General features: G+C 58.7%; 2 protein-coding genes across 2 annotated transcripts; both read right to left on the bottom strand.

Annotated features, from left to right (window-relative positions):
- Nucleotides 1–32: 32 nt before the first annotated feature.
- RHOC (ras homolog family member C) lies at nucleotides 33–5930 on the bottom strand. The gene is made up of 5 exons (XM_054565062.1): nucleotides 5852–5930; nucleotides 2592–2755; nucleotides 1967–2087; nucleotides 1531–1661; nucleotides 33–663 (listed from the first exon to the last, which is right to left on the bottom strand). Exons 2-5 carry the CDS (start codon nucleotides 2745–2747, stop codon nucleotides 490–492), a joined length of 582 nt encoding a protein of 193 aa, XP_054421037.1. The 5' UTR covers nucleotides 2748–2755; nucleotides 5852–5930; the 3' UTR covers nucleotides 33–489.
- A 2522-nt stretch (nucleotides 5931–8452) lies between these two features.
- PPM1J (protein phosphatase, Mg2+/Mn2+ dependent 1J) lies at nucleotides 8453–13684 on the bottom strand. Its single transcript, XM_054565059.1, has 10 exons — nucleotides 13349–13684; nucleotides 11916–12030; nucleotides 11130–11417; nucleotides 10737–10849; nucleotides 10368–10452; nucleotides 9678–9796; nucleotides 9412–9475; nucleotides 9153–9260; nucleotides 8888–9039; nucleotides 8453–8759 (listed from the first exon to the last, which is right to left on the bottom strand). The coding sequence occupies exons 1-10, from the start codon at nucleotides 13672–13674 to the stop codon at nucleotides 8612–8614; spliced, it is 1518 nt and encodes a 505-aa protein (XP_054421034.1). The 5' UTR covers nucleotides 13675–13684; the 3' UTR covers nucleotides 8453–8611.
- Nucleotides 13685–14076: the final 392 nt, after the last annotated feature.

Raw genomic sequence — 14076 nt, 5'->3', positions numbered from 1 at the left:
CACATGTTGAAGCCTGTGGCCTTTTTATTCATGCCCCCCACCAGGTACAGCCAGAGACAAGGCCCCTGCCCAGAGCAGAAACAGTAGGGACCCAGGACTCTGGGCTCCACTCTCCAAGTCCCCTACCCCAGACACGCTCCTCCTCCTGTGAGCCAGAAGCGCTTAAAGTGCTGGTGTGTTATGATCCTCTGGGAAAGGCCAAAGGGATCGAGAGCCCCACCCCTGGACCCAGGCAGCACAGAACTCTGCTCTGGGAGGGCCCAGCATAGCCCTAGGCTCCCAGAGAGCCGGTGGGTAGGAGGGGGCTCCCGCCACCGCCAGCCCCCACCACCAGGGCAGGCCGGGGCCTCGGAAACCGCTGCAGTCCTGGGCTAGAGGGAACTGGAAAAGGGGGCCTTCAGCACGGGGCCCCTAAGAGGGTGGGCCGGGGGTGTTACTGCACCCCCGTGAAGGGACTCAGGTGGGGAAGGAGGGGAGGCCTTGGGGGTCTCAGAGAATGGGGCATCCCCTCCGGCGCTTATTCTTGCGGACCTGGAGGCCAGCCCGGGTGGCCATCTCGAAGACCTCCCGCACCCCCTCCTTCGTCTTGGCCGAGCACTCGAGGTAGCCAAAGGCACTGATCCTGTTTGCCATGTCCCGGCCTTCCTCCGACCGAACGGGCTCCTGTTGGGGGCAGAGGGGTGGAGAGGACAAAGGGGGCTTGCAGGGAGGGGCGTCTCACTGCCACCCCCAGAAGGGCGGTGACCAGAAGAAATCTCTCCAGCCCTGACCCCCACCAAGCACCCAAGCCTCAGCCCCCCAGGGCAGCTTGAGGGCCAGGGACCCAACACTCATGTTTACATCAAAATTCTCTCCATGAGCCCCATACCCACGGTTAACCCTTCTCACCTGAATAGGTACCTAGCACTTCCTAACTGACCTCCCTGCCTCCATTCTCTCTTTTTTATCCTCACCCAAGGATGTGTTTATTGATTTTAGAAAGAGAAACATCAATCTGTTGCCTCCCACACGTGTCCTGACCAGGGATTGAACCCGCAGTCTTTTGGTGTACGGGGCACTGCTCGAACCAGCTGAGCCACTCGGCCAGGGCTCCATTCTCACTCTCTTACAGCCATGCTGGATGGCTGCCAGAATAATATTTCTAACACAGATTTGACCACATCTGTCCCCAGTTTAAAACCTTGGCTTAATTATCCTCAGGAGAGTTCCTACTCCTTATTTTGGCAGCTTTCTCTAATAAACTAATCCTCTGGCTAGAGAACCAATTACCAGGTCCCCTGCTAAGCCAGCTCCCTCACTCTGGGCTTTTCTTCATCTTAATAGCTTCAACCCCAAACACAGACGAATAAATTAAAATGCCAAATGACCTCAGACAAGTCACTTGATTCTCTGATGGCGACATGGACCCTAAGGGCCCCTCTGGTTCTCCCTCACCAGGGTGGGCGGTGGACGACAGCATCCCCTCCAGCAGGCCGGCCTCTGGAGAGGCGAGGCCCTGCCCTGCCCTGCCCGCCCCGCCGCCCCACCCACCTGCTTCATCTTGGCCAGCTCCCTCCGGGTGTGCTCGTCTTGCCTCAGGTCCTTCTTGTTGCCCACGAGGATGATGGGCACGTTGGGGCAGAAGTGCTTCACCTCCGGAGTCCACTTCTCAGGAATGTTTTCTGCACAGACAAGTCCCAACAGGTGCTGGTGCCTCCACTTAGGCCAGAGAGCACCCGCTACCAGGCCCCTGGTCTCCCCACTGCAGTCTTAGAGGGTACGCAGCATGGCAGTCCCCTACAGAGCTCAGAACCCCTCCCCTGAGCCCTGCCCGGGGCCAGAGTACCCATGGGGACGGAAGCCAAGAGCCCCGGCGCCCCTCCCCACAGCCTCGGCCTCCGAGGAAGGCTGAAATGAGCCAAGGCTAGAGCTACCTCGGGTTGGTTGATGCCAAGGGGTTCGGGTCCCCTCCCTCCAGCGCCCTCACCCAGGCTGTCCGGGCTGTCGATGGAGAAGCACATGAGGATGACGTCAGTGTCCGGGTAGGAGAGAGGCCGGAGGCGATCGTAGTCTTCCTGCCCTGCTGTGTCCCACAGGGCCAGCTCCACCTGACACGCAGGGCCAGTGAGTGGCTGGCCTGAGGGCCCAGGCAACCCGCCCCCCCGCCCCGCCCTTCTACCTAGAGGTCCTCACTGAGGCCGCTGCTCCTCGAGGCTCACTGAACAGCTACAGAGCACCTGCCGCGTGCCAGGAGTGGTGCTAATCACTGTTGCCCAACACAAATCGGGAGTTTTTTAAAATCCTGAGACATCAGTGCTTGATCTTCAGGAAGTTTATGAACTGCCATTGTGAGCACTGCTACCTTACTTAATCCTCATAGAAACCCGTTGAAGGGGGCCTTATCATTACCCCCGCTTTGCAGTTGGGGGAGCTTAAGCTCAGAGGCGAGAACCAGGTGTAGTCTCTAGATTTCCTGGTGGGTTTTACTTCCTAAGTTTCACTGGTAACAGCAGGGAGAGCGGAGCAAGGACATGGGTAGTGAAGGAGGGCGTCCTGGGTCCACAGTGTCAGGGCGGGTTTCCGGGTGACGGGGGAAGGGGCTATGCCTTCACCTGCTTGCCGTCCACCTCTATGTCTGCAATGTAGTTCTCAAAGACAGTAGGGACGTAGACCTCTGGGAACTGGTCCTTGCTGAAGACGATGAGGAGGCAGGTCTTCCCGCAGGCCCCATCCCCCACAATCACCAGCTTCTTTCGGATCGCAGCCATGGCTGGGGCTGGCAGGGAAGAGGCAGTGGGGATTTGGGGAGAAGACTAGGAAGTCCAAAAACACTTCTCTGGGCCCCCCAAGGCCTCCCTCGAAACCGAGGCATCCAGCAAAGGGATGGAAAGGGGCTTGTTGAGACATGTTCTTGCCAAGAACCAATTGTTCAGGCAACTGAGCTTGAAATTCCTTATCTCTGGGTCAGGTCTCCCCCAATGGGTTAGAATAACGGAGTGGAGGTGGAAAAACCAGCCACTTGGGAGCCAGACAACCTGAGTTCTGACCTCATCCACTCATCAACCGTGGGACCCTGAACACCTGGAGGGGTGTTTGGGGACATGTCCAGAGGAGCCAGCCTTTATGTGCTCTACATATCAGGGTTTTGAGTCAGACTTCATTTGTCACCAGGATTTTGATACTTCTAAAATTTAATAATCGTTAAGGTCCAGTTTAGAACACACTGTCCTGTCCCTCACTCAGCATAAGTCATGCCTGCCCTGTCACAGATGACAAGTCCCTCTTCAAGGCCACAGGCCAGAAGAACGAGCTACCAGGTGGTAGGTGGGTAAGAGAAACTGTTGGGCATCTTGACAAAAATCCTCTCCCTCGGTCCCCAGAGGCCTAGAAAGGAAATGGAGAGCTTCCTATTCGGACAAATTAGGAAAGGGAGGCTCACACACGTTTTCGGCAGTCATGGCCGGGAGCACATTCAAAGCAGGGCTATGTGCCTCTAGAGCCTGTTGCCTTTTCTGCGTCTCATCCCAGAGGTGGGAAAGAGCAGAGGGAGGGAAGCCCAGACAGAGGGCAGCGGCAGCAGCCAGCGGGCCTCCCTGGCCCACCCCGGCCCGGCTCCCAAAGCCCCAAGTCACACAAAGGAGGCTCAGTCCCCGCACTGCCCGCAGCCCACATTCGGGCAGCCTGCCTCCCCCCGCCCCTTTCCTCCTGGGCCTGGCAGCAACACTGGGTCACTCAGCCTCAGGCAGGGGACAATGACCACACTGTAGGGAGCCACACATCCACCAGAGCAGAGCGACCGAATAACCCACTAGGGAGTCACCTCCACCCATTCTGTGGAACAGCCCCTTCCTCCCCTCGGTCCAGCTAGCTCACCCAGGGCCCTGCGCACCCCTCCCTGTGACTCAGGGCAAGGAGTCAGCTTCCCGGGGTTTCTACGGCCCCCCCCCCCAACACCACCAGCTCGCGTCTGCACAGCTCATCACACCTGCCCAGCCTCCCTGCCCCTGAGCTAAGCCTCACTTCCGCCCTCCCAGGGGACCGGAGCCGACCTCCAGCCGGCCGGAGTGCCCAGACTCCAGGCCTGGAGGAAGAGAGAGGAGGCTGGTGGGGGGTGGGGGGCGGCAGATGAAGTTGAGACTGTTGGGAAGGCTGCTGGGAGGAGCCCCCCCAAAAGGAGACAAATGAGAGCCAGCCCCAGGACCGAACAGGCAGGGAGTAGTTAAGAAAGAAGGGGATGGTAATCTGATCTCTGCCCAAAACCTGGCTTTTTCTCTTGGTCCCACATCCTGTCAAACTGGGCTGAACTCCTTTTCTCCCCACATACCACCACAACCTCACACCCCTCTCTTGGTCTGCCCTGTAGGAAGCCAATCTTCCAGCCCAAGGCCCGTTCTCTTATAACAACAGTGGGGTCTGGGTGGCCTCCCCCCACCCCCACACACACACACTGGAATGAGGGGAAGTAGATATGAGTCAGAGAGAATTTATAGGAGTTGAAAGTACACAGCCACATTCTCTCCAACTGGAAAGGGGCTCTCCCTGATACCTCAAAAGACAGGCAAAGAAGGCATTCGCCATGCCGGCAGATCCCCTCCAAAAATGGAAACCATCCAGGAACAAGGGGGTTCCTGGAAATTCAGCCCAGCTGACAACTCCCCCTCCCCCTACTCCTTCGTCCAGTCCAGCTGTGTGCAGACAGGCTGGGGGAACAGCCCCAACATGGGATGCTCAGTGCAGACGGGGCGCAATCACCAGCTGCTTAGGCTTCCGTGTGCCACTGCCCTCCCCTAGCAAGGCAGTTCAGGTGGCAGCAGGCAGCGGGACCAGGGCATAGATGAGGTGGCCTGGAGCCCCAGCTCAATCGGAAGCCTTTCCTTTCAGGCCCTCGGTTGGGCCAGAAGAGCAGCCGGCCCAGGCCAGGGCTCTCAGGCCCACAGCCAAGGCGGCAATGACAACAGCTCCCTGAGAGAGGCGGCCCCAGAGAAATGGCCGCGCAGACCCTAAGAGGGGCAGTCAAACCCCACCCTGCCCCTGGAATGGAGCCTGGGACTCCTGGGGCCTTCCCTGAGACGAGACAGACGTCACTCTCTCCTCGAGTATTCTCTTCATTTCCAGATGACCCCGGGGCCCTGCTGTTCCCTGCAAACCACCTCGACGGACCAGGTACCTCCTCCTCAACTTGAAAACCAGAACTCAGCCTCGGGGCTCCCAGGCCAAACCTGGGTTGGGGAGTGTGAGGGAGGGGCTGGAAGGAAGGAGGCCCTAACACCTTACACACAAACACACAAAGGAGCTGGATCCTGGCGACTCTGCCCTACCTCCCACCCCAGGCTGGCTCCAGGAACCGTCTAGGGCGGTGTCCAGACCCAGCCGAGCAGTGGCAGCCCCCACCGGTCACACCCCGCCCCTATTCCCGCCATTCCCCCGGCCCCGCCTGGGGAAAATTCTACGTCCACCCAGCCTCGGCCCGGACCCGCACCCCACTCCAGGTCCACCTCCGGCCGCCCGATCCCGGAACCGCCCAGCCTGGGCTGGGGCTCTCTCGCGGAGCCCCAAGTTGTCCCCTTCCCGGCGGAGCAGGTTCCGGGAAGCCGGGAGGGGAAGGGGAAGGACTCCGACTCGGACCCCGGGAGGGCCGGGCCGAGTGGGGCAGTTCCCGGGGACCCTGGCTGCAGCCCAGGCAGGGCCGGGCCGGCCGGACCCCCGCGCAGCCCAGACGCCGCGTCCTAGCGGCGGGGAGGCGGCCGACACTCGGGCCCCAGCCCCCTCCCCAGCGGCGCTCCGACCTCCGGCCAAGCGGAGAGGGGGAAAGTGTCCTCCCGGGAACGCGCTCCCGGGACGCCCCGCTCCCGCAGCCCCGGGCCCAGGGTACCTTCCGCTCGGCCGCCTTCAGCTGCGCGGCCGGTGCCGGAGGCAGAGACTGACCCGAGGGCCGCGCCCCGCCCTCTTCCAGCGCCGCGGAGGGGAGGGGCGGGCCCGGCAAAGGAGGGGCGAGTCCGGGCTCCTCCCGTCCACAGCCAGGCACGGGGCCACCGAAGGTCGACCCCGCTGGTGGCCCGGGGTTGGGAGAGATGCTTGGAGCTGGGGGGAGTGGGCTGCGGGGCTAGACGGCCCCCCCCCCCCGAGGGCTCTCCCTCTGCGCCGCTTCCCAGGCCCTAGGGGCGGACCGGCGTCGGGAAAGTTGAGAGGCGCCCGGGTGGGGTCTGGGAAGGGCCGCTGCTGCCCTCCCGTGGCCGCCTAGCCACCTTCGCCTCCACCACCCGGGACCTCCCGGGAGGCAGGACTGGCAAAGGGCGGCCTCCGAACGCCCGAAGAGGGGCCTGCGGAGAGGCCCACCCTCTGCTCCTGGAATCGTTGCAGAGAAAGTACAGCCCAGTATCATTCCCCAGCCGGGAGACCTTTACAGAAACTTTGAGACCCAGGCCACCGTTCCCCTTCACAATTTCCTTCCTTCCCTCTACCTGGAATTTCCCCGAGTCCAATTCCTACTTACCCCTCAAAGGGCGCTCCTGGAAATCTAGATCCCCAGCTGGGAATTCAGTTCCCTCGCAAACAGTATTTCTGTGCCGCTAGGGACACTTCGTCTGGTCTGAATTAACGCTTTGGGTATTTACCTACACGTGTATCACCTTCCCTGTAAGGTGGCCGAGGAGGTGGATGGAGGATGAGGAAGTCTACCAACTTTTCATTAGCCTGTGCTGGGTACACTACAGGTCTTTGGGTTAAGTATACCCATACCACTTTGCCTGCAAGACACTGAAGCTCAGAGAAGTTAAGTGGCTTGCCCCAGTTTTCGCAATTTCTATGTGATACAACAAGCATTCAGATATTGCCCTGACCAGTGTGGCTCAGTTGGTTGGGCATTGTCCTGCAAAGTGAAAGGTTGCTGGTTCGATTCCCGGTCAGGGCACATGCCTGGGTTTCGGGTTCAGTCCCCAGCTGGGACCAGTACAGAAGGCAGCCAATTGATGTTTCTCTCTCACATTGATATTTCTCCTTCTCCCTCCCTTCCCCTCTCTCTAAAAATAATAAAATCATATCAGATATTAGGGTTTGTTTGGCCCTAAAGCTGGTGCTCTCTCCCTGCTGCCCCCTCTGCTACTCCACCTGTCCCTTCCCGCTGTCTAGCCGTGTGTGGCACATTGTAGGTTGTCACCAAATATTTGCTGAATGAATGAATGTTAGAAGTCCTGTAGACTTTTAAGATCTGAAGTGCAACGCACACACTTGATAAATCAGAAAACCAAGGACCAAGGTCCAGAGCACTTTGGTCCCCAGACCTTGAGTGTGAACCGAGAGCCTTCAAAGAACTTACTGTTTAAATTCAGACAACGTAAAGATAACTAACAGTTAACTGAACCCTTACTGCATGGGCCTGGCTCTATATACATGATCTACTTCGGTCCTTACAACAACCTTATGTACTGTTCTCTCCATTTTAGTGAGAAGCCACTTGAGGCTCAGAGAGGTTACAGGGCTAGTGTTGGGTCTGGCACCAGAACCCAAACAGCAGGACTCTAGAACCCCAGCTCTTAACTGCTACTCCATACCAGTCCCTACTACAGACAGCAATAATATAGGAGGCAGTTGCTGTACCGGGCACATGCATGGGCTGTGGGATACCCAGCCCCAAAGGACAGGTGAAGTGTTGGGAGTGATATGAAGATTTTAAATGGGTTGGAGCTACCACAGGCCTGATTATGGAAAGGAAACCCCAGGAGAAAGGTGGTGGTGAGAGACGAGGCTGCAGGAGGAAACAGTGGCCAGAACAGGAAGGTCCTTGCACACCACATTCAAGAGTGTTCTTCTGAGTGGCAGGAAGGAGCCACTAAAATGTTCTCGCAGGGGAATAGCCAGCTCCAATTCACACCGCAGAAGGGACACTCTGCCTGGGATGTCTCCGGTATGCTGGGGGAAGCAGGGGAGTGGTCTGGAGACAGAGCGAGGAGACGAGTTAGGAAGCTAACGCAGTGACGGCAGTAGGGGTGGAAATAAGTGGACAAACATGAAATATTTTTAAAATATCTATTAAAAAATCCTTAGTGATTAACTTGATGCGGAAGAGCCAAAGGTGGCCAATTTCGAGACCAGCTTCCAACGCAAGTAGCTGGGCTGGTGCCCACTGAGATGACAAACCAGAGGCAGAGGTTTGCCGGGAAAGTGGCGACTTCGGTTTGAGGTATGTTGGGCAGAAGTGCTCGAGGGCTGCCCTGATGTCCCGGACACAATGGCCATGTGGGTCTAGAGCTCGAGAGAGGCCCGGGCTGGAAGTACTGATGTGGACAATCCAGCAGGTGGATGAAGGCACAGAATGGACAACAGTATGTGGAGTGGAAAGGGCAGAGGGCAGAACAGAGAACCTGGGAACGCTACAGTTTTAGGACCGTTCTGGTGTACTTTCTACCACCCCAAAGAACTCGTTACCTTTCGGTTTCTAGTCAAAGTAAAAAGAGACACATTTTTATCCATCTGGTTTATTTGTCAGTAGCTGTCATTTTGGGTCTGACTGACACCCCTTCTTTAGCTAAATTGTCACTAAAGAAGGTCGGGGGACAACTTCAGAATTTGGGCTGGGAAAAGGTTAAGCAGGGAGAGGTCAGGAGGCTCGTGGGAAGGCCAGGGGCTGAGCCCCTCAGGAGTAACTGCCTGGCCCTCCCAGGGGGATGATGAAGACTGAGATGTCATCCCCGGAACCCAGCTTGTTGTTGGGGAGACGCCAGCCACGGTCCCGGGGGGTGCCCCGGGCCCCCAGGACCAGAGCTTGGGCCAGAGCTGTGTACCTGCCAGGAGCACACGTGCACATTCATGTACCGACAAGTACGTGGGAAGACAGATACACAGGCCCTCATTGCTTCCCTTTGCCCCTTCCTTCCCCACTGTCGCCCCTTTGCTGCCATACAGCCCCTACCTGCTGGGGTCATTGGGCTCATAGGTCGACAGCACCCTGTCCACAGTAGCAGCTACCTCACAATCACTGGTGACATCCCACAGCCCATCTGTTCCCAGGACTAGCACGTCATCAGGGCAGTGCTCATACTGCGTCAGGTCGTACACTCGCACCTGGCAGGGAGAGGGGGTGGATAGGAGCGTGAAGATAAAGGGACCTGGGGCTGGAGCTGGCCAGAGCCCCGGAGGAGGGAAGGTGAGGCTAAGGAGGCGCCCCCGTCGCTCACCTCCGGGAAGCAGGAGAGGAAGGGCTTGATGGGCAGGCTGGAACTGCAGACCTTGAGGTTGTGGTCTCCTAAGCCCCGGGTCACCCCAATGGTGGCCATCACGCGAGCCTAAAGAAAAGGAGGCCGCAGTGCTGCTAAATAAAACCCTCTCCCAGGCTCTGAAACCACGCCCCCCAACCCTGCCCTGGGGAACCTCCACCTCCCTAGACAACTCGGGAAGGGCCCTCCTGCCCTCTCCCACCTCTATCATGGAGTTTACCTTTTTGCCCTCCCCACAGACCAGAGGAAACCTGAGATCCTCCAGCTCGATCTTTTTGTAGGCCCTGGGGAAGGGGGAGTAGAGGAGGCATCACCGAGGCATCAAAGCCCCTCTCCCCTAAGAGCCACGCCCCTCACATAAACCCCTAAGAAGGGCCACATCCCCCCAGCTCCCAGCCTGGCCAAGCCTCCAGATTCCACCTTGCTGCTGGCCAGGGACTGGTTGCGTTGCCATGGGAATGGGCCCAGCTTTGAGGGACGTGTTACCAGCCGGTCATGTTCTGGTCCCGGTATAGCATCCTCTGGCCCAGCTCCTTGGGCTGAACCCTGCGGGGGAACTCGAGGTGGGTGAATTCACCACCCAGCAACTCCGGTTTCAGGAAGCCCTAGGGTTGGGAGTGGCCAGACAGAGCAGAGGGCCAGGGGTTATTAGGCTTACAGCTCGGCCTGGCGTCTAAATGATCTTAATTATGGCAGACCTTTCTAGTAAATGGAGTTTACTAGGTGCCACACACGGCCTAGCATTCACAGACACTAACTCATTTACTGCTCACAACAACCCCTAAGGCCAGAACTACTGATGCAAGTTAGGGGAACTGTCCAAAGTCACACAATTAGCAAAGTATTCAAACGAGGATTCAATCCGAGACAGCCCAGCTCCATCCAGGGCCAGGGCTTAGAGCTCTAAACCACACTGCCTCTCAGGGGCCGTTTGCTGTTCCCTCCCCACCTCTGCCTCCGCTTCCTTTCTTAGCTGGGGCCACGGTGGGAGACCAGGAGCAGCCCACGCTTCTTCCTGCTGAGTCTTCCACCAGCTCAGCCCCGCACTCCTCCCACTCCTTGAAGTAAGGAGCTGTCTGTCTGACTGTGCGGTGCGGGTGAGGGAGTCCTCGGGACCTAGGGTACAGGCACAAGACTCAACAAAGAATAGGAATCAGGAGTTTAGTTCCTACTTACGAGCAGTTGAAGACGCTGGCGCTCGGTCTCCGGGGTGAATTCCCGAGACATTGGAATGATTTCACCATTCCGGACAATGATGGCTCTGCCCAGAGAAAGAAGAGGTTGGGGCTTAGCTCTCCTTGGCCCCCTTGTGGAGAATTCTAGAAAGACCAGGCCTTCCCCATAATGACCCTTAGAATCCCATACCCAGACTGCCATCTTTCCTCCCCAGGTGGCTATTCCAGACCCTTCCTAATGTCTGTGATCCCTCCCGCCCCACTTGTCTTTGGTTTTAAAATCCACCGCCTCACTCTCTTCTGTTTCTCTGTCCCACAGAATGTGACCCCCTCTAGTCATTTTCAAAGCTCCCCCTGCCCCCTGCCATACCTGCTGTCACCTGCATTGGCCACATACACCTTGCCTAGCAAGTAGACCACAACCAGTGCACAGCATCCCCCCTCCACTTGGTGGCCACGCCGCTCCCGGGCCATTTGCTCATCCTGCCATGTGAGGAAGGGTCAAAGGGGGTGGATGAGGAGGAGGTTCCAGGCATACAGCCACCCCCTCATCTGCAGAAGTAAACCAGCCCAGCCAAGCAGGAAGGGACGAGGGGAGACATGGGTGTAATGCCCCCCTCCTTCTTCCCCTGTGAACCAAGCTCAGGCTCTCAAAGGTGATTTAGATTCTCAGGGTCACCCCCTCAGGCCACCTGACTCCCACACAGAAGTGACCGGAGCATCTATCTACCTAGCAGGCTCTGGGCCCGGGCCACCCACTCACCATGAGCTGGAAGGCATTCTCAATGGCCCCTACTACCAGGCTCTCATGGGTCACTTCCTTCTGCGAAGACGAGCAAGACTGGGGACCAACCAAGTGAGAGGGATCCGAGGAACCTGGGGTCCCTGGGGTGGATGGGAGGCAGAGGGGGGGTGGCGAGGGGTCCTGGAGTATCTCTACTAGGTCCTTTAGCTGCTCCCGAATGTGGCGATGCAGGAGCCTGGAGGCCATCTCTGCAGCTCCACCCCCTGCATGCCCATCAAACAGGCCCCAGTAGTAGAAGCAGAGTCCCTGGAGGAGGAGAAGTAGAGCTGAGTGATTGTGTGTGTGTGTGTGTGTGTGTGTGTGTGTTATACAGGGAGAAGACCAAGCCTTTGAGCACGCATGCACACATCAGAGAGGTCAGAGCTTCATAATAAAGGCAAATTAGATTCATTCACTGATTTACCAAGGGCCTACTTTGTATCAGAAAGTAAAGCATCAAAAACGCCAAACACAGAGGATGCTCACGTATTTATAGATGCTTTAATTAATTGCCAGTGCAGGCAATTAATTAAAGCATCCATATATATGCGAGCATCTACATTTTAAGTGGAAGCTAAATTCACACTGATGTGGTAGAGTCTGACGGATCAATGCCAGATAAAGGCACTCTGTGACAGCAATAGGAAGCTGGCAAGTGAGGAGATGGGTCTTCCACATGTTTCAGATTTAAAACTGGGTGCCTAGAATCCCTGGGCAGGGGGATCACCCTGTCCCTGGAGGCCAGGAAGGGAACTGGGGGCTTACCTGGCCGGGGCTAGGCTCCCTGGGTGCCCCTGCGACGCTCCTCCGACCTTCCACATACACGACTTCACAGCAAGCCTGGTCCTCATTGTGCCGGCTCTTGCCAGCGTTGATGACCCTGCCAGGCCAGAGTGACCACATCAGGTTGGACACCAGACCAGGCCCTGGAATAACCCCCATCTTAGACATACACACTCTCTCTGGCCTGCTGGCCAAGCTGAGAAAGGTCATAGCCACCTGGGATCCAGGCCAGAGGGAGGAGGAGGAGGGAGACAGGGCAAGGCACAGGGAGTTCTGTCGGGGTGTCAGGCCCCACCGCCGAATCGGAAGGCCGGCAACAGCACTTGCCTGCCGCCAGTCCGATCCCTGGCTAAGTGGGCCTCCCTAATGGTGTTGCGGGGAAGCGGCCTGCCGGCGGCATGAGGTGCTACTTCCTTGCTACCCACTCCCCACCTCCCACCCGGAAACCCAATCAATTCTCCCAGTGCCTAGTCCACAGCATAGCACCCTCATAGGCACACCCACCCTTATCCTAAAACCACCCAGTGAAAGTTTCTGCTGCTTTGGAAATGAGGAAGTGCTCCAGCCCAGTTCCGGAAAGAGGAATTGAAATAGGGTAGGAGTGGAGCCCACCTGGACTGCGCAGGAGTCCTGTAACCACCAACTCTTCCAAAACAGGAAGCTAAAGAGATGGTGGTGGGGCCACGGGTCCATCAGCCACCACCCTCGGCGACATCAGCACCCCCATCTCTCTCAGTGCTCCGTTTTCCCAGCACAGGTATTAAAAATACACTTCGCCAGAGAGCAAGCGGGCTGCTCCCACCGGGGGTCCACTTCCTTGCCTGGCCAGCGCAAGTCCACCCACGGACGGGCGTTCAAAGGGGACCCTCTGCTTCCCGGGACGGCCCCCGCCCCCGCCCCAGGGGAAGCCAGCGGCCGCCGGGTGTCGCGGGCTATTTCTGGGTGTGGAGGGGGAGGGGAACGATAAGAGGGACAGGGAACTGGGGCGCGGTGGTCGGGAAGTCCGGGACCGAGTCTTCCAAACAGCCATCTCCTCTATTAAAAGAGACCTCCCGCTCCTTGAAACCCTTCCAACCTTAGCCATTAAACTGCCGGGCCGCGACTGAGAACGGGCCAACTCATCCTATGGGGGGCCTTACACCCTCCGGGCTCTGGGAGGGAACGAGGTCCCTGAGGCGGCGCGGGTGAGGGTAGTCAACGACCTGGGAGGTCCTGAAGAAGGCTGCACCGACCTGAGAAAGGGCTGGGAGGAGGTGCGGCCCGCAGCCCAGAGGGTAGAGAGAGATCTGGGAAAAGAGAGCTCCTGGCACCGAGCGCAGCGAGGGGGACGCACCTCAGCTCCCGGGATGCCTAGGTGGGGAGGGGGGTGGGGGTGGGACTCCCATCCTAATTAGGGTGCCCCCAGGGACGCTCACTCGGCGTAGCCCGTGCTCCAGGGCAGGCGACGGCCGGTGTCCGGGGGACTTTGCACAGCCCGGCCGGCGTGGTCATCGGCGCGACGCAGCCCCCCCGGGCTCAGCTGCAGAAAGGTCGGTCGGGAGAAGCTCGCTCGAGCCTCTGCTGTCTTTGCGGGCGCCGCGCTCCCGCTTCCAGCCTTCGCCGTAGGGCTCATGGGCGCTTCTGGAGGGGCGGCGGGCAGCGCCGATGTCGCGTTGGGCTGGTCGGGAGACTTGGGGCGCGGGGGCGGGGCGCCCCCGGAGCTCACCAGGTGCGCCACGGCTGAGCGCACCCGGTTTAGCATGCTGCCTCCCTGCCCCGCCCTCGGCCGTGGCCCCGCCCCCTAGGGCTCGCAGTGGGCGGTGCTCGCTCCCGCCCGCTCTCTCCGGCCATTGGCTCCCGACGGGCGGGGCGGGTCCCCGGCTAAGCTTCCTCTTGCTGTGGGCCACCCCGGAACCGCCTCCCCGGCTCAAAGCCTTTTCCCGCCCCGTTCCGCCTTCGCCCCGCCTCCGTTTCTTTCGGGAACGCTCGAACTGATGTTGTGAGAAGGGGAAGGAGGGGAGGAAAGCCTATTTCAGCTGTTCTCTAGATTAGACATCAGGTAGAACCTTCCCATTGTGACGGGAGGGTGGTGTTTCCTTGCCCTCGGTTCGCTGTTGGCCTGCCTATCCGAAGAGTGATGGGGCTGATGACCTCGAGCGAAGCC

Source organism: Pteronotus mesoamericanus, unplaced genomic scaffold (genome assembly GCF_021234165.1).
Source record: "Pteronotus mesoamericanus isolate MK-2021 breed Mesoamerican mustached bat unplaced genomic scaffold, CSHL_Meso_final scaffold_99, whole genome shotgun sequence".
Taxonomy (NCBI): domain Eukaryota; kingdom Metazoa; phylum Chordata; class Mammalia; order Chiroptera; family Mormoopidae; genus Pteronotus; species Pteronotus mesoamericanus.
Note: the sequence above shows the minus strand (reverse complement) of the source record. Positions and strands in the feature narration are given on the sequence as shown.